This window comes from Haematobia irritans, chromosome 2, assembly GCF_050003625.1.
Source record: "Haematobia irritans isolate KBUSLIRL chromosome 2, ASM5000362v1, whole genome shotgun sequence".
Taxonomy (NCBI): Eukaryota; Metazoa; Arthropoda; class Insecta; order Diptera; family Muscidae; genus Haematobia; species Haematobia irritans.
Window position 1 is genome coordinate 197678612 of NC_134398.1, and position 27639 is coordinate 197706250.

General features: G+C 29.0%; 1 protein-coding gene across 1 annotated transcript in view; it reads right to left on the minus strand.

The window, feature by feature from the left end:
* LOC142224523 (uncharacterized) overlaps nt 1-27639 on the minus strand; it is a 210650-nt gene that overhangs the window by 24285 nt on the left and 158726 nt on the right. The window contains exons 2-3 of the mRNA XM_075294304.1: nt 17626-17834; nt 11507-11642 (exon numbers count right to left, since the gene is read on the minus strand). Coding sequence (XP_075150419.1) covers nt 11507-11642; nt 17626-17834 — 345 coding nt within the window. The remainder of the gene's footprint in view (nt 1-11506; nt 11643-17625; nt 17835-27639) is intronic.

The window sequence follows — 27639 nt, forward strand, 5'->3', positions numbered from 1 at the left end:
TTGAATTTGAAATTTTCAAGGAAATTACATTGAAATTCGAATTTTTCTAAAATATTTCACGGAAATCAGATATAGAAAATAGGAAGTGGAATTTTGAAAAATATTACGGTGAAATAAAATTTTCATAGAAAATGACAATAAAATTAAATTTTCATTAAAATTGGATTGCAATCTGAATTTTTATTGAATTGGGAATTTTCATAAAAAATACCATTGCATGTATTTTTCGCAGAAAATTTAATTAAAATGGAATTATTATTGTTTCGATTTCTGCTTAAAACCATGCCTTGACTAAATTACAAGGTAAGCTTAAGCGATAGAGGAAAAGTTTGTTTGTAAAATTTATTTGGATAAATTCCTTGAGATTGGAAGATGGTTGGATGGACGGCCGTTTCTGAATAACCACATTCCTTATCAGCATTATTTACTTGCAGCCAAACTATCTACCAATTATCAGAAAAAAATCGGATATTTTCTGATTCATAGCATTTCATTAAAAGAATTTTCATAGAATCTTTCATGAAGATGGAATTTTCATAGAAAATTTGATTGAAATTAAATTTTCATAGATAATTGCATTAAATTTGAAAAAAAAATGAAAAAAAAAACAAAAATGAAATTTTCCTAAAAAAACTTTTTATAAGTGCAATTTTCAATAACAATTTCACTGAAATAATAATTTTCATAGAAAATTTGCAATTGTCATAGAAAATTCTATTCGAAAGCAATTTTCATAGAAAATTTCATTGAAGATTGTTTTTCACAGAAAAATTTATTGTAATAGGATTGAAAATTTCATCGTAAATGCGAATTTTTACAGAAGAAACGGAATTTTCAAAGAAAACGTGAAATTTTCAGTGAAATGGAATTTTCATAAAAAATTTTAATGCATGTTAACAATATTTGACTTTTGTTTAATTAATATAAAGGTCTTTAACCTGTTTTTATACCCTCCACCATAGGATGGGGGTATATTAACTTTGTCATTCCGTTTGTAACACATCGAAAGATTGCTCGAAGACCCCATAAAGTATATATATTCTGGGTTGTGGTGAAATTCTGAGTCGACCTGAGCACGTCCGTCCGTCCGTCTGTTGAAATCACGCTAACTTCCGAACGAAACAAGCTATCGACTTGAAACTTGGCACAAGTAGTTGCTATTGATGTAGGTCGGTTGGTATTGCACATGGGCCATATCGGTCCACTTTTACGTATAGCCCCCATATAAACGGACCCTCAGATTTGGCTTGTGGATTCTCTAAGAGAAGCAAATTTCAACCGATCCCGCTGAAATTCGGTACATGGTGTTAGTATATGACCTCTAACAACCATTCAAAAATTGGTCCACACCCCCGATTTGGCTTGCCGGGCCTCTAAGGGAGGCAAATTTAATTCGATCCGGCTGAAATTTGGTACATGGTGTTAGTATATGGTGTCTAATAACCAAGCAAAAATTGGTCCATATAGCCCCCATATAAACCGATCCGCCGATTTGGCTTGCGGAGCCTCTAAGAGAACCAAATTTCATCCGATCCGGCCGAAATTTGGTACATGGTGTTTGTATATGGTCTCTAACAATCACGCAAAAAATTGGTCCACATCGGTCCATAATTATATATAGTCCCCCTGTTAAACCGAGCCTCTTGGAGGAGCAAAATTCATCCGATCCGGTTGAAATTTGGAACATGGTGTCAGAATGTGGTGTCTAACAAACACGCAAGAATTGGTCCATATCGGTCCATAATTATACATAGCCACCATATAAACCGTTCCACAGATTTGATCTCCGGAGCCTCTTGGAGGAGCAAAATTCATCCGATCCGGTTGAAATTTGCAACGTGGTGTTAGTATAAGGCCGCTAATATACATGCCAAAATTTGTCCATATCGGTCTATAGTTATATATAGCCGATCCCCAATCACTGCCACTCAAGCCAAAAATAATCTACCAAAATTTTATTTTTATAGAAAACATTGTCAAAATGTTATTTCTATAGAAAATTTTGTCAAAATTTTATTTCTATAGAAAATTTTGTCAAAATTTTATTTCTAAAGAAATTTTTGTCAAAATTTTATTTCTATACAAAATTTTGTCAAAATTTTATTTCTATAGAAAATTTTTTCCAAATTTTATTTCTATAGAAAATTTTTTTCAAATTTTATTTTTATAGACAATTTTGTCAAAACTTTATTTTGTCAAAATTTTATTTCTATAGAAAAATTTTTCCAAATTTTACTTTTATAGAAAATGTTGTCAAAATTTTATATTGTAAAAATGAATGATGAATAAAAAATTTTATTGTGACAGAATTGTCATAGAAAATTTCATTCAAAATGAATTTTCATAGAAAATTTCATTGTTACAAAATTGTCGTAGAAACTTTCATTCAAAAGAAACTTTCATAGAAAATTTCATTGAAAAGGTTTATCATAGAAAATTTAATTGAAATAAGATTTTTCGAAGAAAATTTTATTATAATTTCATAATAAATGGGAATTTTCACAGAAGATTTCATGGGAATGAAATTTTCATAGAACATTTCACTGAAACGGACATAGAACATTTCACTGAAACGGAATTTTCAAACAAAATGTGAAATTTTAATTGAAATGGAATTTTCAAAAAAAAAATTGTTTATATGAAATTTTCATAGAATATTCAATTGAAGAAGGAATTTTCATAGAAAATTCCATTAACAATTAATTTTCACAGAAATTTTCAAATAAGATTTTCATAGAAAATCAATTCAAAAAGGAATTTTCATAGAATATTTAATCGAAATTTGAATTTTCATAGAAAATTGTATTGAAATGGAATTTTCATAGGAAATTTTATTTTTACAGCAAATTGCATTTTTCATTGCATAGTCCTAAGTGAGTCTAAAATAGTAGACTGCCACTATATCTAAACCCACCTACACTCTAGGAAAGTTTACTTGGATCCAAAGATTTTGACCTTCCCTTAAGGATTTTGGTAATGATTTCGAGCCAATGATATGGGTTCTTGAAAATAACGACATTTTAAGGGATCTCTTTGGCTTTAAATGATTTGTTCCAATTAAAATGCGTTCTTTACTGTAAGGAAAATTGGCCTTATTTCAAAGATCTACAGCTTTAACAGAGGGTCAAGAAAATTCCAAAATTTGTGTCCTAAATTTAATGAAGCATATATTATAAATTTTCTTTAAATTAGACTATCATTAGATTAAAGAAATTTGTCCTTAGCGCTATGTAAATTGTGTTTACTTAAATTTAGGTTGCATACTCTTCCATACTATGCCAATATTTTTTCATTGTATAGACAATTTCATTGAATCTGGGATTTTCATAGGAATTTTTATTGATTATGGAATTTTCAAATAATAATGCTTAATAGGTCTTTCCTTGCTTTCCATTGTTTATTTACTTCCTTGAAAATCATTGCACATGAATGTTTTAACTCTTTAAACCAAAATCAACAAACATTTAACATTTGCTATGGTTTAAGGCTGTATCATGCGAGTTGGTAAACTGCAGCATCGTCAGGTGCATCAGCTGTGCAATTTCATTGACACCAGTAGCAACCACTTCCCTAGCCTAGCATCATTCGCATCTTTGCTTGCTACCAGATTCCAGTGTCTTTTATTTCGAAGGAACTAGAGTGCCCTAGTGTTAACAAAATTACATTAGTGTGGTCGATGGAGCTCGTTTGCCCTCCAGTTCTCTGCACCGAAAATACTTTCGAATGGATTGCTAAACTTGTTTCTACCGCTTCTCTTTTGGTCCAATTCTTTTGCCCTGTGTGTGTTCATGTTTTGGCTATATATTTCGGCCATGAATAACTAGATGAGGGTTTTGGCTAAGTTTGTTGCATGCGCAACACATCAATCAAGGTTTGCCACACGCAATCCTTGTTTGTGATACGGCTTTCGTAAAGTTGTTTCTGTTGCGTCCTACAACTTTCCCAATCCGTAAAGGAGCGTTGTGTTTTGGGCGTTTGAGTAATTTTCAGAATGCAATAACAATTAACGCAAACACGAAAACCTGACTAGCTGGCTTGTTTTTCTGGTATTTTCCGAAGGGAAGGTAGTTTTTGTCGATGTAACTGATGGTGGCGGGGGGAATATTGGAGCGGGGAAGAGGAAATTTATTCACATTAAGAAATTGTTGCTGCTATTCCTAGAGTATAGTGTGTGGTAAATGTTAGCGAGTTAAAAGCACATTGGATCTTGAGCATAGCTTTTTCCTGCCACTGTTGCTCTTTGCTTTTGGCTTTAATATTAGCCACCAATTCAACTAAATGTTCAATTAATTATCTCTGTTATGATATCTGATTTAACTTATTACACGAAATCATGTATGTGTATTAGAAAATTAGTTCCGCCACATGAATGGGATTACTTGACTACGAAGTGTGCATGGATTTATTTTATGGGATTATTGGTGATATTAGTTCTAATTTATATGGATATTTATGAGGCTATATATAGTAAAGGAAAATTCATTATATGCCAATAAATTACATAGATGTCGCTGGAGTGGTCCTTTTACAGTACTACTACCAATCACATGATATTTTAAGCTTAATTTAACAAAACAAAAAATCTATTTATCATTTGGGGAAATTCAAAAAAAAAAAAAATACAGCCTTTCAAAAATGAAAAAAATAGTGAAGGAATTCACTATTGTTTGATTTGTATACCCTCCACCACTACTGTGTATAGGGTATAACAAGTTTGTGCATTTGTATATAATGCCAAGAAGGACCAGCAGGAGAAACATTATTTAGTATACCGATTAGAATTAAATTCTGAGTCGTTTTAGCGATCTCAGTCTGTTTGTTCAAATTTTATTTCTTTTTCAGCTTAAAACCACGCGTTGTCAAAACTACAAAATTAAAATAGATAATTTATTTCTATAGGCAATTTTGTCAAAATTTTAATTCTTTAAAAAATTTTGTCAACATTTTATTGCTATAAAAAATTTTGTCAAAATTTTATTTCTATAGAAAATTTTGTGAAAATTATATTTCTATAGAAAATTTTGTCAAAATTTTATTTCTATAGAATATTTTGTCAAAATTTTATTGTAAAGAAAAATATATCAAAATTTTATTTCTATAGAAAATTTTGTCAAAAATTTTAATTTCTATAGAATATTTTGTCAAAATTTTATTTCTATAGAAAATTTTGTCAAAATTTTATTTCTATAGAAATTTTTGTCAAAATTTTATTTCTATAGAATATTTTGTCAAAAGTTTGTTTCCAAAGAAAAGTTTTGTCAAAAATTTATTTCTATAGAAATTTTTGTCCAAATTTTATTTCTATAGATTTGTTTTTTCAAAATTTTATTTCTATAGAAATTTTTGTCAAAATTTTATTTTTATAGATTTTTTTATAGGCAATTTTGTCAACATTTTTCTTCTATATAATATTTTGACAAAATTTTATTTCTATAGAATATTTTGTCAAAATTTTATTGTAAAGAAAAATTTGTCAAAATTTTATTTCTATAAAATATTTTGTCAAAGATTTTATTTGTATAGAATATTTTGTCATACTTTTATTTCTATAGAAAATTTTATTTCTATAGCAATTTTTGTCAAAATTTTATTTCTGTAGAAAATTGTGTTAAAATTTTATTTCTATAGAAAATTTTTCCAAATTCTACTTCTATAGAATATTTTGTCAACATTTTATTTCTATAGAAAATTTTGTGAAAATTTTAATTCGATGGAAAATTGTGTAAAAATTTTATGTCTATAGAAAATTTTGTCAAAATTGTACTTCTACAGAAAATTTTATCAAAATTATATATATTAAGAAAATTTTGTCAAAATTTTATTTCTATAAAAATTTTTGTCGAAATTATATTTCTATAGAAAAATTTTCCAAAATTTTATTTCTATAGAAATAGATAATTTATTTCTAGAGGCAATATTGTCAAAATTCTACTTCTATAGAATATTTTGTCAACATTTTATTTGTATAGAAATTTTTGTTAAAGTTTTGTTTCTATAGAAAATTTTGTCAAAATTTTCTTTTTATAAAAGATGTTTCCAAAATTGTATGCCTATAGAAAACGTTATCAAAATCTTATTGCTATAGAAAAGTTCGAATAAAAAGAAAATAAATAAAATAGAACATTTTGTCAAAATTTTATTTCTATACAAATGTCTGAATTTATTCTGATAATTGGTTGATAGTTTTGCTGCAAGTAGAGGATGCTGATGAGGAATGTGGTAATTCCGAAACGTGCGTCAATCCAACCATCTTGCAGTCTATAGGTTAGGTTAGGTTAGGTTAGGTGGCAGCCCGATGTATCAGGCTCACTTAGACTATTCAGTCCATTGTGATACCACATTGGTGAACTTCTCTCTTATAACTGAGTGCTGCCCGATTCCATGTTAAGCTCAATGACAAGGAACCTCCTTTTTATAGCCGAGTCCGAACGGTGTTCCACATTGCCGTGAAACCACTTAGAGAAGGTTTGAAACCCTCAGAAATATCACCAGCATAACTGAGGTGGGATAATCCACCGCTGAAAAACTTTTTGGTGTTCGGTCGAAGCAGGAATCGAACCCAAGACCTTGTGTATGCAAGGCGGGCATGCTAACCATTGCACCACGGTGGCTGGCATAAGGCTTTGCAGTCTATAAAGCTTTGCCCAAATAAATTTGACAAACATTCTTTTCCTCTGTTGGTTAAGCTACTCTTGTAGTTTAGTCAACACAATGGTTTTCAAGCTGAGATCAAAACAACAAATATGATTGAAATACAAACCAACAATAAAAAACAAAATACGAAAATTTTATTTCTATAGAAAATTTTGTCAAAATTTTATTCGTATAGAAAATTTTGTCAAAAATTCATTTCTATAGAATATTTTTTCAAGATTTTATTTTTATAAAAAATTTGTCAACATTTTATTTCTGTAAAAAATTTGTCAACATTTTATTTCTATAGAAAATTTTGTCAAAATTTTATTTCTATAGAAAAATTTTGTCAAAATTTTATTCCTATAGGAAATTTTGTCAAAAATTCATTTCTATAGAATATTTTGTCAAGATTTTATTTCTATAAAAAATTTGTCAACATTTTATTTCTATAGAAAATTTTGTCAAAATTTTATTCCTATAGAATATTTTGTCAAAATTTTATTTATGTAGAAAAATTTTGTCAAAATTTTATTACTATTGAAAATTTTATTTCTGTAGAAAAATTTCGTCAAAGTTTTATATCTATAGAAAATGTTGTCAGCATTTTATTTCCATAGAAAATTTTGTAAATATTTGATGTCTATAGAAAATGTTGTTAAAATTTTATTTCGATAGAAAATGTTATCAAAATTTTATTTCTGTAAAAAATCGTGTCAAAATTTTATTTCTATAGAAAATTTTGTCAAAATTTTATTTCTATAAGAAATTTTGTCAAAATTTTATTTCTATAGAAATTTCTTGGAAATTTTAATTTGATAGAGAATTGAAGTACCTCATAATTGGAGATGAATGTTTCGCAAAATCTACCAAAACATAAAGGATTTTACCAATTTACCAAACAGTAAAAAAATCTACCATTTATGGTTGAATTCTACCGACTGTAGCAACCGTTGTGTTAGATCAACTCGAGGATAACCGCTATTAAAATCGGTTCGGATTTAGAAATAGCTGTTATATATAAATATTTTCCATGGTTTTTTCGAAATGTGGTTTAGAAAGAAAATCCAGATTCTATGGGAATATTCGATTCAGATATAGTAGATGGCAACAAAAATCTTTGTTAACACACTGAAAAAAACAGTGAACCCACCAGGAAAGAAAATTTTGGTTAGTTTTAGAAAAAATATATTAATTTTAGAAAATGTTAACTAAACTATATTAGAAACGCAGATGTCACACTGATTTCATAAAACTAAGTAAATAATTTTCGATAAATTCAAGAAAATTTATTAGACATAATTCATTTTTTCCACTTGTTAAAGAAAATTTCAAAGTTTGAAGGAAAAAATTGGAGTTGAAAATTGCAAAAATATGTTTAGTACCATACGAAGTTCATGATGAGCCCATTACTGGTAAAATTTACAAATTTGAAAAAATTCTGAACTATTTTGCGGGAGACCCGAATTTAGTTAATCTCTATGCTTCATTTGTGTATAATTTTTGCCTCTATTCTAGTTATTTTAACTAACGGACGCAAAAAATTATTAGCGTCATGGAAACTTTCTTAAAACGTAGAAATTCCATGAACTTAAATTGAATTAAATCAGCTTTAGTGAAATATAGAGTTCACTTTTTTTTGTGTGAAGAATTGTGTACGGTATAAAATAGACCGACGTAAGACGTGTTATACCCTAAACCACATAGTAGTCAGGGTATAAAAATTCTGATTTGCCAAAAAATTTACCTGCCGGAAATATTGATTGTTGACCCCTTAAAATATATACCGATCGACTCAGATTAACATCCTGGTTAGATAAAATTCAGATATTGCTCTTATATATACGTATCGCCCGATTTCGATAAATGAGGTAAAATTGCCCTTTTTTACTAACAAATTGTCATCAAATTTAACACTAATAAACCACTGTTCAAGTGTGAAAATTTTATCGAAATCGCCCGATTTTCCTTTTTTTAATAATGGACATAATGGGCCGATTTCTTCGTTTGGTTGCATACTAACTCACTAGGTGCAAAATCAAATATAGCATCCAATATCAGACATTTCCGCTCAGATTAAGATAAAGCTTCCATAAACATGTGCCACTCAATGTTCTTAAATATGGGAATAGGGTTTATCTCCTAAACCTATATCAATGATACCCTACAAATGCTCTATGTTTACTAATTCTGTAGAGGTGGTTTAGGGTATGATATAGTCGGCCCAACGGAACTTTCTACTTTACTTACTTGTTGTTACTTTTTTATTGATTTTCTTTGAAAATTTATGACATATAATTTTCCAAAGATTATTTTTTTAAACTTCCAGGTAGACTATTACCTAAAAAAGTGTTTGCGAAACAACTTCAATGTTTTCTTTTGCTGGGTTCTCATTGATTTTTCAAAATTTTATTTCTATAGAAATTCTTGTCAAAATTTTATTTTTATAGATTTTTTTATAGGCAATTTTGTCAAAATTTTTCTTCTATAGAATATTTTGACAAAATTTTATTTCTATAGAATATTTTGTCAAAGATTTTATTTCTATAGAATGTTTTGTCAGAATTTTATTTCTATATAAAATTTTATCAAAATTTTATTTCTATAGCAATTTTTGTCAAAATTTTTTTTCTGTAGAAAATTGTGTTAAAATTTTATTTCTATAGAAAATTTTTCCAAATTCTACTTCTATAGAATATTTAGTCAACATTTTATTTCTATAGAAAATTAAGATAAAGCTTCCATAAACATGTGCCACTTAATGTTCTTAAATATGGGAATAGGGTTTATCTCCTAAACCTATATCAATGATACCCTACAAATGCTCTATGTTTACTAATTCTGTAGAGGTGGTTTAGGGTATGATATAGTCGGCCCAACGGAACTTTCTACTTTACTTACTTGTTGTTACTTTTTTATTGATTTTCTTTGAAAATTTATGACATATAATTTTCCAAAGATTATTTTTTTAAACTTCCAGGTAGACTATTACCTAAAAAAGTGTTTGCGAAACAACTTCAATGTTTTCTTTTGCTGGGTTCTCATTGATTTTTCAAAATTTTATTTCTATAGAAATTCTTGTCAAAATTTTATTTTTATAGATTTTTTTATAGGCAATTTTGTCAAAATTTTTCTTCTATAGAATATTTTGACAAAATTTTATTTCTATAGAATATTTTGTCAAAGATTTTATTTCTATAGAATGTTTTGTCAGAATTTTATTTCTATAGAAAATTTTATCAAAATTTTATTTCTATAGCAATTTTTGTCAAAATTTTTTTTCTGTAGAAAATTGTGTTAAAATTTTATTTCTATAGAAAATTTTTCCAAATTCTACTTCTATAGAATATTTAGTCAACATTTTATTTCTATAGAAAATTAAGATAAAGCTTCCATAAACATGTGCCACTTAATGTTCTTAAATATGGGAATAGGGTTTATCTCCTAAACCTATATCAATGATACCCTACAAATGCTCTATGTTTACTAATTCTGTAGAGGTGGTTTAGGGTATGATATAGTCGGCCCAACGGAACTTTCTACTTTACTTACTTGTTGTTACTTTTTTATTGATTTTCTTTGAAAATTTATGACATATAATTTTCCAAAGATTATTTTTTTAAACTTCCAGGTAGACTATTACCTAAAAAAGTGTTTGCGAAACAACTTCAATGTTTTCTTTTGCTGGGTTCTCATTGATTTTTCAAAATTTTATTTCTATAGAAATTCTTGTCAAAATTTTATTTTTATAGATTTTTTTATAGGCAATTTTGTCAAAATTTTTCTTCTATAGAATATTTTGACAAAATTTTATTTCTATAGAATATTTTGTCAAAGATTTTATTTCTATAGAATGTTTTGTCAGAATTTTATTTCTATAGAAAATTTTATCAAAATTTTATTTCTATAGCAATTTTTGTCAAAATTTTTTTTCTGTAGAAAATTGTGTTAAAATTTTATTTCTATAGAAAATTTTTCCAAATTCTACTTCTATAGAATATTTAGTCAACATTTTATTTCTATAGAAAATTAAGATAAAGCTTCCATAAACATGTGCCACTTAATGTTCTTAAATATGGGAATAGGGTTTATCTCCTAAACCTATATCAATGATACCCTACAAATGCTCTATGTTTACTAATTCTGTAGAGGTGGTTTAGGGTATGATATAGTCGGCCCAACGGAACTTTCTACTTTACTTACTTGTTGTTACTTTTTTATTGATTTTCTTTGAAAATTTATGACATATAATTTTCCAAAGATTATTTTTTTAAACTTCCAGGTAGACTATTACCTAAAAAAGTGTTTGTGAAACAACTTCAATGTTTTCTTTTGCTGGGTTCTCATTGATTTTGCTTCCATTCGACCACATAAAATTACTTTACTCTGACCTTATCCTCACTGCCAGATGAAATGAATGCAATCTACCGAAATCACCAGACATATGTGCAAACCAGAGTAAAAATTCGATTTTAAGCCAATCTCTCACATACACACGTGTCCGTTCATAAACGATTACATCCGCAACTGCAGAGAACATACTCATATATTCAACTACCTATGCATATAGGTGGTCAGATAACACAACCAAATATCCGATACAGTATTTCATATGCTGTATTCTACATATATGTGTGTGTGTGTATGAGCATTGGCCCATATTTGAGTGTCACAGGATCCCCTTAATTGTATGTGGCGTTCCTTTCACCTGTTTTCAGATTGGTGTTGCTGTTATTGCTCTTCACTGAAATGGTAATCATGGATTGTGGTATATTCCATGTGTTGTGTGCCTCTGTATGTGCTTAGCTATTTGCATGTGTTGTGATGTGGTTGTGCGTGTATATGTATGAGTAGATGCAATTTCATTCCTTACCCACTACAATCATATCCTCGTGGCCGGAAACAGTTTGAAATGATGGCGCTTCACCGGATACTTCACAGCGGTAACGACCTGTTGACTGTAACGTGACTCGACGCAATACCACCACATTGTCTGTGGAATTTTGTAACTGAAAATTAAGAGCAGAGAAAAGCAAAATTTACTAACGGATTTTGTGCACATATGTCTTAAGATTTATATGTGAAATACATTTTGCCACACAGAAATGGTGAGAGAAAGAGCGGGAGAGGATGCATGGTCTATATATGGTTGCAGGTGTAAAGAAGGGAAACTGTATCCCGAGTCATGGTATAAAATGAGTCATACTTAAGCTTTTATTGTTTGTTGGCTGTTTTGTAAATTACCCTTATGTCTACCATATGACAAAGGAAACGGATACATGCATTACTTGCAATGTGGGCGAAAAAGGAAGAGGTATCCTGAAAGGTTTTACCCTCTACTTAAAAGCATATACCATAGGACATCCTAAAATATTTGTAACGGATTTTGGAAACATAGTTTGCAAAGCAAGAGTAGTAGAAGTATCGAGAACAATATTAACACACAAATGAAACAAAAGGGGGAGTGTGCTATCGTCGTCCCAGAAAAGAATGAGCAGACGAATTTAATAGAAATATAAACAAAAAAGACGAAACTAACATCATATACCCACTTTTCATATAATCCTTGAAAATTTCCATGAAATGGGACAACAGAGTGTGGCATAGATTCCATTGCCCAAATCATCAAAGGGGGATAATTTAAAAATTACACCAAGGTCCTTCTCCTTACTTAGGGAGCCACCGTGGTGCAATGGTTAGCATGCCCGCCTTGCATACACAAGGTCGTGGGTTCGATTCCTGCTTCGACCGAACACCAAAAAGTTTTTCAGCGGTGGATTATCCCACCTCAGTAATGCTGGTGACATTTCTGAGGGTTTCAAAGCTTCTCTAAGTGGTTTCACTGGAATGTGGAACGCCGTTCGGACTCGGCTATAAAAAGGAGGTCCCTTGTCATTGAGCTTAACATGGAATCGGGCAGCACTCAGTGATAAGAGAGAAGTTCACCAATGTAGTATCACAATGGACTGAATAGTCTAAGTGAGCCTGATACATCGGGCTGCCACCAAATCTAACCTTCTCCTCACTTTGGGTTTTGATCACAATGATATCACTCTGTATAAAACAAATTCTAATTTTCACTTAGTTTATCTTATAAACGTCGATGGAGAACAAATGCAACTTAATGCTTTCGAAGCGAATCCAATGGATATGTCATCTGAAAGTAGTTCATATAATACAGATTACGCTAATGTTGAGTTGGAAACGATAGTAAATATTGAAAATAGACAGAAATAGACATATTACGGTTTTATGTTTACATGCGGTATTATGGCATTGCTGATAGGGAATAAACCACCGCTGAAAATTTTTGATGTTCTGTCAAATTTGGGATTGAACTCATGCAAACCGGGAATGTACTACAGTGGTTTCCCCCGGTTAGAAAAAATTCATCATGTGAAAAAATTTTAGCATTAATTTGACGACATAAATTGTCTATTCAAAAGCTTGTTGCATGACACAAATTTTCTTTAAAAAACATTATGACAAAAATTTCATTGGTCCAAATTTGTCCACTGACATAGGTTTCTATGATAGCCAGGTTTCGTAATACAAATTTTTGATATTATTTACCATCAAAATTTTGTTGCATAATTGAAATGACCCAAATGTTCGTATACAAAATGTATATACGCGAAAATGTATAACATGATCAAAATTTCCATAAGAAAATTTGGTATTAAAATCTGTGTCATGAGACTAATTTTTCTATTCTAAAACTAATCCCATGATAGAATCCTCTATGCCGAAATATATTTCATAGCACCCATTTCCTAGATGATTTTTTTTCGTCCCGTGACTAAATTTTCTATTCGTAACCGTTTGTCATAAGAAAAATTCTCAACATTAATCTGGCAATACAAATTGTCTATACTAAATTTTGTCGCATAGCAAAAATTTCCTATAAAAATATTACGACGAAAAAAAGTTAATAGCCTCAATTGCCAATGTTTTTTCTATTTTTTATGCTAATTTTTTATTTACTATAAATTTAGTATGAGTTATAAATAAATAAATGTCATGAATATCTGTCCAGCGAAACACTTTTTTCCATACAAAAATTTATCACATCCGACAAATTCGTCTCAGGAGCCATAGATTCTTTATGAATACCTAATTCTTGTAAAAGATTTGCCATATTTTTAGGGAAAATTATTGTAAACAAACATTTATAGCACGACACAAAGTCTTCATGAGAAAATCTTAAATTTGAAATCATTCCATTAGAAAAAACTATTTAGCATGACACAAAATGTTTATACCCTGCGCCACACTGTGGAACAGGGTATTATAAGTTAGCGCATATGTTTGCAACACCCAGCAGGAGACGAGATAGACACATGGTGTCTTTGGCAATAATGCACAGGGTGGGTCCCTGAGTCAATCTAGCCATGTTCGTCTGCCCGTCCGTCCGTCTATCTGTAAACACATTTTTGTGATCAAAGTCTTGCTCGCAGTTTTAGTCCAATCGATTTCAAACTTGGCACAAGTTTCTGTTTTGGGTCAGAATAGAACCCTATTGATTTTGGAAGAAATCGGTTCAGATTTAAATATAGCTCTCAAATATATCTATCGCCCGATATGTACTTATATGAACCCAGAAGCCAGAGTTTTATCCTGACTTGCTTGAAATTTTGCACAAGCGTAACACTTGGTCGTATAGTCAAATTGAAAAAAATTTGATTGAAATCGGTTCAGATTTATATATAGCTCCCCGTAAGCAAGAGTTTTACCCTGACTAACTTTAAATTTTGCGCAAACATAACACTTGGTTGTATAGTCAAGTGTGCCAAATTTGATTGAAATCGTTTCAGATTTAGATATAGCCCCCATATATATCTTTCGCCCTATTTTCCGTCATATGACCACAGAGGTCAACGTCAAATTTACGTGAACTTTTGCACAGGGATTAGAAATAAAATACTAAGTGTGCATGTCAAATTTGGTGACATGTGCATGTCAAATTTTCTATAGTAATAAAATTTTGACAAATTTTCCTATAGAAATAAAATGTTGACAAAATTTTCTATAGAAATAAAATTTTGAAAAAAAAAATCTATACAAATAAAATGTTGACAAAATTTTCTATAGAAATAAAATTTTGTCAGAATTTTCTATAGAAAGAAAATTATGACAAAATTTTCTATAGAAATAAAATCTTGACAAAATTTTCCATAGAAATAAAATCTTGACAAAATTTTCTATAGAAATAAAATTTTGACAAAATTTTCTATAGAAATAAAATCTTGAAAAATATTTCTATAGAAATAAAACTTTGACAACATTTTCTATAGAAAAAAAATTTTGACAAAATTTTCTATAACAATAAAATCTTGACAAATTTTACTATAGAAATAAAATTTGGACAACATTTTCTATAGAAATAAAATCTTGACAAAATATTCTATAGAAATTAAATTTTGACAACATTTTCTATAACAATAGAATTTGACAAAATTTTGTATAGTAATAAAATTTGGACAAAATGTTCTATAGAAATAAAATCTTGACTAAATTTTCTATAGTAATAAAATGTTGAAAAAATTTTCTATAGAAATAAAATTTTGACAAAATTTTTTATAGAAATAAAATTTTGACAAAATGTTCTATATAAATAAAATCTTGACAAAATTTTTTATAGTTCTAAAATTTTGACAATAGAATAAATGTTGACAAAATTTTCTATAGAAATAAAATTTTTCTAGAATATTTTTGGGGATCGGCTATATATAACTATAGACGATATGGACCAATTTTGGCGTGGTTGTTAGCGGCCATATTCTAGCGCAATTTACCAAATTTCACAACGTATCAAAATTCAATCGACTCGGATGAATTTTACTCATCCATATGGCTCCGGAGGCCAAATTTGGGGATCGGTTTATATGGGGGCTATATATAATTATGGACCGATGTGGACTAATTTTTGCATGGTTGTTAGAGACCATATACCAGCACCATGTCCCATGTACCAAATATCAGCCGGATCGGATGAAATTTGCTTCTCTTAGAGGGTCTGCAAGCCAAATTTGGGGGTACGTTTGTATGGGGGCTATACGTAAAAGTGGACCGGTATGACCCATTTGCAATACCATCCGACCTACATCAATAACAACTACTTGTGCAAAGTTTAAAGTCGATGGCTTGTGTCGTTCGGAAGTTAGGATAATTCCAACAGACGGACGGACGGACAGGCTTAGATCGTCTCAGAATTTCACCACGACCCAGAATATATATACTTTATGGGGTCTTAGAGCAATATTTCGATGTGTTACAAACGGAATGATAAACTTAATATACCCCCATCCTTTGGTGGAGGGTATAAAAATGAAAAAACTGTATAGCAAAGTACAAACGTTTTTTACAAATAACCGAATTTTCTATGCGAAAATTTATCTCATGAAATATATTTTTACATACAAATTTTCATTTTTGACAAAAACTTTCTATACGAAAAATATGAGGCGTGATAAAAACTTTTCGTATAGAAAATTTTCGTCATGAGATAAATTTCGATGTTGGAATTACATTGTCATAGAAAAACTTGCCATTTGATATAAATATTCCATACAAAATTAATTACAAAATTTTCCATAAAAAGGTTGTCCGTATCATGATATACATTTTGTTTAGTACAAAAATTTATCTCAGTATCTCGACATAAACTTTCTAAAAACAATTTATCTCGTGTTCTCAACTGTATGCGTAAAAATTTATCTAATGACAAATTATCAATGGAAAAATTTGACTCGGGATACAAGTCACGAATTTTCTACACAACAAGAATTTACGGCCGTAAGTTCGGCCAGGCCGAATCTTATGTACCCTCCACCATGGAATGCGTAGAAACTTCTGCGAAATACTGTCATCCACAAATTTCAACACACTCGGATGAAATTTGCTCCTCCAAGAGGCTCCAAAACCAAATATCGGGATCGGTTTATGTGGGCCCTATAAATGATTATGGACTTATATGGACCACTTTTGGCATGGTTGTTAAATATCATATACTACCACTACGTACCAAATTTCAACCAAATCGGATTAATTTTGCTTCTCCAAAAGGCACCGGAGGTCAAATCTGGTGATCGGATTATATGGGAGCTATATATAATTATGGACTGATAGGAACCAATTCCTGCATGGTTGTTGGATACCATATACTAACATCACGTACCAAATTTCAACCGAATGGGAAGAATTTTGCTCTTCCAAACACCATGTACCAAATTTCAGCCGGATCGGATGAAATTTGCTTCTCTTAGAGGCCTCGCAAGCCTAATTTGGGAGTCCGTTTATATGGGGGCTATACGTACCCCCCATCCTATGGTGGAGGGTAAAAAAATTTATCTTATCAAACAAATTTTCTTTACTAAAAAATTGTGCTATCTAACAGATACCATTCAGAAAATTTCATTCATGTGACATATATATGTATGAATAAATACGCTATAATTTAGATTTTCCTATATAATTTCTATTTTAAACTAAAATTTCATATAGAACAATTTATAGCATTAGATAAAAATTCCTAGAGGCAAGTGATATCGTGGTGCAATTCAAATTCCATGACAAATAATTTTATTGGGTACGAAATTATGAAAGGGAGACTTGCTAATACATAGTTTCCTTTATATTCTGTCTAAGGGCGTTTTCGATTCGCAAAAAATATGTTGCCTTGGTGTTACACTTCTTTTTCCCTAATTGACATTTCGCCCAAATGATAGTGTAATTCTAAAGTTATTGTTAATTTATAATATTGTGAGTTATAAAGGATCCAAAATCTATGACAGTGTCCTTGATATGTTGCAATCAATTTCGAGAATGTTGCACCTTTTTTCCCAATCGAAATCGCCATAAGTGATTGACTACGTATAAGTCGGTTATATAGCAAATATACCATTAATAAATTACCATGCATCATTGTTAAAAATTTTCAATCTCCACACTGGTATATAGATTTATTCACTAATTTTGGGTTCCTATACTCACATCAACATCAACTCCTGGCAATGGAAACACTTGTCCAGGTGGCATATCTCTTGGCACATAACGATAGAATTCAAAGCCATCCTTGTACCATTTCACCGAGTACAAAGATTCACCATCCAAATCATATTTGCAACCCAATGCAGCATCCTCGTGACGCATTATATGTTTGGGTATGCGGACTTCGGTCATCGATAGTGAGAGGCATGGAGCTGAAAAAAAGGAAAGAGGGGGAAAAAAGCAATATTAAATCATTTGGATGGCATGGATCTAAAAAATTTAGGTCATGATAAAGTTTCTCTGACATTTGCATAATCCTTTTTCGTCGTTTCGTTTCGTTTTTTTTTTCATTTCTCTTCCGCATGCAACCTTTTTGACTCATTTAGATTAAATCGAATTTCGTGGATTCTTTTCTTGTTAACTTTTTTCACCATGTTACCTTTAGTGGCTCCCTTCGTCCTTCTCTTTCGTTTGCCACCCACTCATAATGGTGAACTCTTGATTCAAGCTCAAATTATTTACTTAAAACTTTTTCCTGACTGCTGATTTTAGTAAGCAGTGATCCTAGTAAGAAAGACGACCACTTAAGAGTTGCAGTAATGACAGGGTGAATGTGAAGTCATCATCAAGGCAGCGAAAAAGCGAGGGATGTTAATTCTTTTGCACATCAAGTGTTAATAACTAATTTAAGCTCCGTGACTTAGTCCTTTATCACTTTAACTCAATTTCATTGTATTCTGTTACGAGTTTTTGTTTCTTGATTTCTTCTAGCATACTACCAGAAAATATAGGTACAAGGGAGACAGTGAAGATTTTTTACTTTTCAACAAGGATTTTGAACATGTCTCATTAAAAGTAAATTTCGTTAAATGTTTCGTTTCCAAAAAAGTTAGAAAAGGTTTTACAAATAGGCAATTAAATTTTTAGATAGCTGGTATATATTTGTATTTATGTTAGTTATACCATAAATTAAATATAACTTAAAAGGTTATGAATGAGTGCCGTTCTGAAATATTGAAACAGTTGCTATAAATTATACACTGATTGAATTAGAAATATCCTCTGGGTTGATATAGCCCTGGAGCCACCGTGGTGCGATGTATACAAACGGTCGAGGGTTCATCCCTGCATCGACCGAACACCAAAAAAATTTTTCAATGTGATACGCCGTTTGGACTCGGCTATAAATGTCCCTTGTCATTGAGCTAAATATGGAATCGGGAAACACACAATGATAAGGGAGAAGATCACCACTGTTGTATCACAATGGAGCTTGAATTATTGGACTGCCACGTAATCTATTCTAACCTAATCTACCAATGGCTTTCTGTCCATATTTCCATTTAGATAATCAGCCATCGTGGTGCAATGATTAGCATGTATGCCGTGCAAACATATGGTCATGGGATCAGTGCCAGTATTACCAACCACCACGATGTTTTTTAGAGTTGCTATTCCTTTCTCAGCAGGGCAAGTAACATTTCTGAGTATCTCGTTGCTATAAAATAACCCAGGAAAAAAATTTTAGAAGTTCTTCCAAGGCACAACTTTAAAAACACTTCCAGAAGATGTACTCCCAATGATGCGCTTTATTTTAACTACACAGGAAGTTCTTTTCATTCAATTTTTATAACTGGCTTTTTTCATATTTTTATGGGTAATTTTAATCTTTTTTGTTTCAAATTGGTTAAAAACAGTTTAAGAATTCATAAAATGGTACAAATTATTTAAATTTGTGAATTTTGAATTTTTGATAATATTTGAGGTCAAGGATTTCAGACAAGCATTACAATCCTTTAAAAATTATAAAAAATTATAAAAATCATTTATTTGATAAAATATCACAGATTTTGTTTTTAATTTACATCCAAACCGTTGAATTCGGATCACACCTAAAGAAGTGATGCAAATTCAGTGCACCGACTGTAGAAATGAAGGACTTCCGTCCTATGAGAAACCCATGTTAAATTCATCGCTTCTGTGTCAATTTTGCACCACTTTTGGATCCAAAAAGAACATTTTCATTACTTTTTTGCCGACTCTTTTTTTGCTGGGAAGTAAATACGGCCGAAAGTTCTACCAGATCGAATTTTATATACCCTCCACTATGGATTAGTTGCCGAAATCAGATCCATAATTTTCGAGAAAAGAACATGTTTTCCGCGAACATGTTCAACGTTCAAAAGTGACAGCGTCCTCTTGAAATATTTTTGGGGTGATAATCTTCCTTCTTTGGAACTTTCAACCGGATCAGATGTCGTTTTCTCTTCCAAGAGGATCCGGAAATCAAATCTGCCAAACGGTTTAACTGAACCGATATGGTTAAATTTTTGCATGGTTTTAAGGAGGCCTATTCGCACATGTACAAAATTTCAACTGCATAGGATGGAGTTTACTCCTCCAAGAGGATCCGGTAATCAAATCTGCCAAACGGTTTAACTGAACCGATATGGTTCAATTTTTACATGTTTTCCTATTCGCACATTACGTACAAAATTTCAACTGCATAGGATGGAATTTACTCCTCCAAGAGGATCCGGAGCAGAAATCTGGAGATCGCTTTATATGGGGGCTATGCATAATTATGGAGCGATATGGATCAATTTTTGCATGGTCATTCATGGCATATACAAACGTCATGTACATTCAGTTCAACCAAATCGGATGAAATTTGCTCTTCTAAGAGGCTCCGGAGGCACGGTTACCACTCATGCCAAAAATAATCTAAAAAATTTTTGAGAAATTCCTATAGAAAATTTTGCAAAAATTTTATTCCCATAGATTTTTTTTTTCAATATTTTATTTCTATAGAAAATTTTGTCATAATTTTATTTTTATAGAAATTTTCTTAAAATATTATTTCTATAGAAAGTTTTGTAAGAATTTTATTTATATAGAAAATTTTGCCAAAATTTTATTCCTATTGAAAATGTTGCCAAAATTTTATTTCTATAGAAAATGTTGCCAAGATTAAACTTCTATATTAAATTTTGTCAAAATTTCTATACAAAATATTGTCAAAAATTTATTTCTGTAGAAAATTTTCTCAAGATTTTATTTCTATAGAAAATTTTCTCAAAATTTTATTTCTATAGAAAATTTTGTCATAATTTTATTTATATAGAAAATTTTGTCAAAATTTTATTTCTATTGAAAATTTTGTCAAAATTGTATTTCTACAGAAAATTTTGTCAAAATTTTATTTCTAAAGAAAATTGTGTCAAATTTTATTCTAAAAAAAATGTTTGCCAAAAATTTATTTTTTTGAAAAATTTTCTCTAGATTTTATTTCTATAGAAAATTTTCTTTAAATTTTATTGCTATAAATTTTGTCACAATTTTGGTTCTATAAAAAATTTTGCAAAATTGTATTTCTATAGAAAATTTTGTCAACATTTTATTTTTATAGAAATTTTCTCAAAATTTCTATAGAAAACTCTGTCAAAATTTTATTTCTGTAGAAAATTTTGCCAAAATTTTATTTCTATAGAAAATTTTGCCAAAATTTTATTTTTATAGAAAATTGTGCCAAAATTTTATTTTTAAAGAAAATTGTGCCAAAATTTTTTTTTCTATAGAACAATTTTGTCAAAAATTTATTTCTCTAGAAAACTTTTCTCTAGATTTTATTTTTATTAAAATTTTCTCAAAATTGTATTGCTATAAAAAATTTTATCACTATTTTAATTCTATAGCATATTTTGTCAAAATTGTATTTCTATAGAAAATTTTGTCAAAATTGTATTTCTATTGAAAATTTTGTCAAAATTTTATTTTTATAAAAACATTTTGTCAACATTTTATTTTTATAGAAATTTTCTCAAAATTTTATTTCTATAGAAAATTTGTGAGAATTTTATTTCTATAGAAAACTTTGTCAAAATTTTATTTCAATAGAAAAGTCTGCCAAAATTTTATTTCTATAGAAAATTTGTCAAAATTTTATTTCAATAGAAAATTTTCTTCTATAGAAAATTTTTCTCTAGATTTTATTTTTATTAAAATTTTCTCAAAATTGTATTGCTATAAAAAAATTTAATCACTATTTTAATTCTATAGAATATTTTGTCAAAATTGTATTTCTATAGAAAATTTTGTCAAAATTTTATTTTTATAAAAACATTTTGTCAACATTTTATTTTTATAGAAATTTTCTCAAAATTTTATTTCTATAGAAAATTTGTGAGAATTTTATTTTAATTCAATAGAAAATTTTGTGAAAATTTTATTTCTAAAGAAAATTTTGTCAAATTTTATTTCTAAAAAAATGTTTGCCAAAAATTTATTTTTTTGAAAAATTTTCTCTAGATTTTATTTCAATAGAAAACTTTGCCAAAATTTTATTTCTATAGAAAATTTTGCCAAAATTTTATTTCTATAGAAAATTTTGTCAAAATTTTAGTTGTATACAAAATATTGTCCAAAAATTTATTTCTGTAGAAAATTTTCTCAAAATTTTATTTCTGTAGAAAATTTTGCCAAAATTTTATTTCTATAGAAAATTTTCTTAAAATTTTATTACTATAAAAAAATTTGTCACAATTTTGGTTCTATAAAAAATTTTGTCAAAATTTTATTTCTATAGAAAATTTTGTCAACATTTTATTTTTATAGAAATTTTCTCAAAATTTTATTTCTATATAAAATTTTGTCAAAGTTTTATTTCTATAGAAAATTTTGCCAAAATTGTATTTCTATAGAAAATGTTTTCAAAATTTCATTTCTATATAAAATATTGTCAAAAATTTATTTCTGTAGAAAATTTTCTGATGATTTTATTTCTATAGAATATTTTCTCAAAATTTTATATATAGATAATTTTGTCATAATGCATTTTTATAGAAAATTTTGATATAGAAAATTTTGCCAAATGTAATTTCTATAGAAAATTTGTGATATACAACGTAGTTGAAGTGTGGGATTTTGTAAAATCTACCAAACCATCAAGAATTATACCAATCTGCTAAACAATAAAAAATTTACCGTTTTTGGTAACATTCTACCAACTGTGGCAACCGTTTCCGGTGGTCAAATTCGGGAATCGGTTTATATGAGGGTTATACCTAATTATTGTATTATTGTTCTGGGATGTAAACTAACATGACATGGCAACACTATTCCTTTTGACTGACATCAATAAATACTCCTTGTGCAAAGTTTCAAGTCGACAACTTATTTCGTTCGGAAGTTAGTATGATTTAAATACACTCAAAAAAAAGTTTACTTGGATCCAAAGATTTTTAGCTTCCTTTAAGGATTTTGGTACTGATTCCGAGCCAAAGATGCGGGTTCTTTAAAATGGGGAATTTTTTTGCGACTTATCTGGCTTTAAATCTAGGATTTATAAAATTAAAATTAGGATACAGATCTCATTTATCGAATTTTCATTCTATTTTTCCAGTATGTTAATAAAGCTATTCAGGTACAAACAAATTCCAGTCTAAAAATCCAAATTATGACGGATACTTCGAAGTAAAAAATATTTTCTTAATTCCAAAAAAACTTTAAACCAAAGATGCTAAATCCTCGAAATAAGTCTTAGCCTATATTTTAAGCGTTTTTATATTTAATCTAAAGATTCAATATTTCAGTTAATTTAAGTACGATTTCTTTAAATTAAAAATGTGTTTCTTTCTTTAAGAAAAATTTGCCTTAGTTTAAAGACATGCAACTTTAACGAAGGAACGCAAATCTTCAAAATGTGTGTCCAAAATTTAATGAAAAAAATTTTTTGAAGCAAAGATTATAAGCTTTCTTTTAATTAAAATATCATTATTTTAATGAAATTTGTCCCTAATAGTGTGTAAATTGCGCTTCCTAAAATTGAGGTTGCGTAATCTTTAATATCACGTATTTTTTTATGTAAGCGGGGGGACAGCCGGATATACCGAGGGATATCGCTAGATCGACTCCGAATGTCACCACGGCCCAGAATGTATATATGTTATAGATGCTGGACGTATGTTTCGATGTGTAATAAACGTAGCGACAAAGTTAATATACCCCCTATGGTGGAGGGTAAAACAAGTCCGTTAACATTGAACTAAACATAGAATCTGGTAGCTCTCAGCTAAAAGTTCTCAACTGTTGTATGGCAATGTACTGAATAGAGACAGCCAGAAGTAACGGGCTTCCACTATAGCTAATTTTTCTCTGCGTTGATGACCCTTGGTGGGATTTTAGTGGAAAGCTCTTTCTTTTAAATGTACACCAAATTAGACAGTTTTGTCGTTATATAAGAAAGTTTTTTCTCTGTAAACATTGTCAAGTCAAAGTGAGAATGTTAAAAAAAACCTTGAACCATGTCATAAAATACCCCACAGAGTATTACTTTTGTAACTTTTCCTTCATTATAAATTTCTTTGAAAAATATGCAAGACAATTAAAGAAAATTGTTATGTTTTTTAAATGACTTCAAACGAAAGAAAAAAACACAACACAGCAACTTTGTATTATTTCATTTCATTCAGGAAAACATCCTCTTTGTTGCTAGCATTTCTTTCTCTTCGTTATGTAATATCACTTTTCGCATCCTTTTGCCCTCTTTTTGCATAAACATTTGCTGATTTATTCTATGCACTTTTTGCGTTTTCATTGCTCTTCTTCTTCTTCTTGGGGACATAGCAACACATACATGCACACACACACACACACACACACAAAATATATATAGAGTTCAAAGCGTAAAAGTTATATGTTTTTCCTGCGTCATTGCTCTCTACGGGTTAAGCATGTTTTGACTTTTTCTTGTCTTTAGACTCGAAGAATAATTTTTCTGGGAAAAATTAGAATTTATGGAATTTGTTTTTCAAATTCTATAATATTCAAAATTCGAACTAATATTCACAATTTCAAAAAAAAATCGTATATTTTGTCTTTATATCATATGAATTATTTATAAAAATTATTCTGTAATATAATTATTAATGGACTTTTCACGTATTCCTTTAGATTAATATTAACTGGTCAACTCCCATCTTATATATTTTAAGTAAAATATTATCATGCATTAGCATTTAATTATTGAGTGTCATTGAGTCTTCTCCTATAATAGCATTTTGCGGTTTATGTAAACGATGGGTTTCAGCTGACGTAGCCTTTTGCTGTTGCCAAAGCAAATTAAATCTGTGGAAAACGAAGGAGAAATAAAGTCGAAAGTGCCCCAGAAAGAAAGAACATACAAAGAATGCACCATTTGCAAGAAAAGATAAAGTCTTGGAACTATTTTTGTAGAGACTTTAGCCATCGAATTTCTTCCTCAATATAAGTTCGATCTTGTATTATTTTCTGGAATTGCTTTCGTTCTCTTATTGCATTTACCGTGTATTGTTATGATATAATTATAAAATTTTCTATGCAAATTTAAAAGACAACAAAAAATTCTACTAAAGTCTGTCATCCACAATTGAAATACTTGGGTTGTTCGAACAGTTCATGGTTATCACAGTTTGTAGGAATCTTCCAAAAATGGTTGATTTGTTAATGTTTGGTTTTGACAAAATTTTCTACAGAAATAAAATTTTGATAACATTTTCTATAGAAATAAAATTTTGACAACATTTTATATAGATATAAAATTTTGAAAAAAATTTAAATAGATATAAAATGTTGACAAAATTTTATATAGAAATAAAATTTTGACAAATTTTCTACAGAAATAAAATGTTGAAAAAATTTTATATAGGAATAAAATATTGTCATAATTTTCTATAGAATAACATTTTGACAAAATTTTCTATAGAAACAAAATGTTGACAAAATTTTCTAAAGAAATAAATTTTGACAAAATTTTCTATAGAAATAAAATTTTGACAAAATTTTCTATAGAAATAAAATTTTGTCATAATTTTCTATAGAAATAGAATTTTGACAAAATTTTCTAAAGAAAAAAATTTTGACAAAATTTTCTATAGAAATAAAATTTTGATAATGTTTTCTATAGAAATAAAATTTTTATAAAATTTTCTATAGAAATAAAATTTTGACAAAATTTTCCATAGAACAAAATGTTGACAAAATTTTCTATAGAAAAAAAATTTTGACAACATTTTCTATAGAAATAAAATTTTGACAAAATTTTCTATAGAAAAAAATGTTGACAAAATTTTCCATAGAAATAAAATTTTGACAAAATTTTCTATAGAAATAGAATTTTGACCAAATTTTCTAAAGAAAAAAATTTTGACAAAATTTTCTATAGAAATAAAATTTTTGACAAAATTTTCTATAGAAATAAAATTTCGACAAATTTTCTACAGAAATAAAATTTCGTCAAATTTTCTACAGAAATAAAATTTTGTCATAATTTTCAATAGAACAAAATTTTGTCATAATTTGCTATAGAACAAAATTTTCTATAGAAAAAAATTTTGACAAAATTTTCTATAGAAATAAAATTTTGACAAAATTTTCTATAGAAAAAAATGTTGACAAAATTTTCCATAGAAATAAAATTTTGACAAAATTTTCTATAGAAATAGAATTTTGACAAAATTTTCTATAGAAATAAAATTTTGACAAATTTTTCCATAGAACAAAATGTTGACAAAATTTTCTATAGAAAAAAATTTTGACAACATTTTCTATAGAAATAAAATTTTGACAAAATGTTCTATAGAGATAAGATTTTGATAAAGTTTTCTGTAGAAATAAAATTTTTATAAAATTTTCTATAGAAATAAAATTTTGACAAAATTTTCCATTGAAATAAAATTTTGGCAATATTTTCCATAGAAATAAAATTTTGAAAAATTTTTGCACAGAAATAACATTTTGACAAAATTTTCTAAAGAAATAAAATTTTGACAAAGTTTATTTTTATATTTTATTTATTTATTTAATTATTTATTTGTAAACATAACACAACAAGAACTAAATCTTATCAGATATGTGCTAGGATAATTTGTAGATTAAACAATAATAAGAAATAAAATTTTTATAAAATTCTATAGAAATAAAATTTTGACAAAATTTTCTACAGAAATAAAATGTTGACAAAATTTTCTACAGAAACAAAATTTTTTATAAAAAAAGTATATACGGTAGTAAATTCGGCCAGGCCGAATCTTAAATACCCACCACCATGAATCAAATATAATAGTTTCCAAATATAATAGTTTCGAAAATTTCAGGGGGGTTTGATGACAGATATTTTCCCAAGCAGGTCAGTTCAACCAGTACGCTTCCCACAGATAAATGTAAAGATTTTACCTATAAAGACTAGATCAGATTCTGAAATTATAAGAACCATTTTTTGTTTGAGTTTTAGAGGAATCATAAACATCTCTTGTAAGTGTGGACGAAAATGACGAAATAAGGCCTTGATTTGAAATCTAGAATCTGTAGATTTTCATCCCAATTATTTAAATGATTACGAGAAGTAAAACCGGGTAATTTTGCATTCAGTTTCAAGCAATTTTCATGATCAGTGCACCTTCTATACCCTCAGTAAATGAGGCCTTACCAAATGGACCGATAAAACTAAATCATATACACATTGTTATGGGTCTAAAATGCCAGTATATTTTCAATTGTGGCAAATCGGATAAAAACTACGGGTTCTAGAAACCTAAGAAGTAAAATCGAGTGTTCGGTGTAACGGGGCTACACCAAAACATAGAAGGATGCACACAGTATTCAGCACATTTAATTGTAGTTCTAGAATCTAGACCCCAAATCGGAGGGCCGGTTTATAAGGCGAATATATCAAAAACTGTACCGATAGACACCATTTTCGGTATACTCTTTGATGGTCCTAAAATACTTTTAGATTTCCAATTTCAGGCAAATTGGATAAAAACTACCGTTTTTAAAGCCCAAGACCCCAAATCGGGAGGTCGGCTTATTTGGGGACTATATCAAAACTTGGACCGATATAGCCCATCTTTGAGCTTGACCTGCCTGCAAACGAAAGACGAATCTGTGCCAAATTTCAGGACGATAACGCCATTATTGAAGGCTGTAGCGTGATTACAATAGACAGGCAGACGGACATGCTTATATCATCTTAGAATTTCT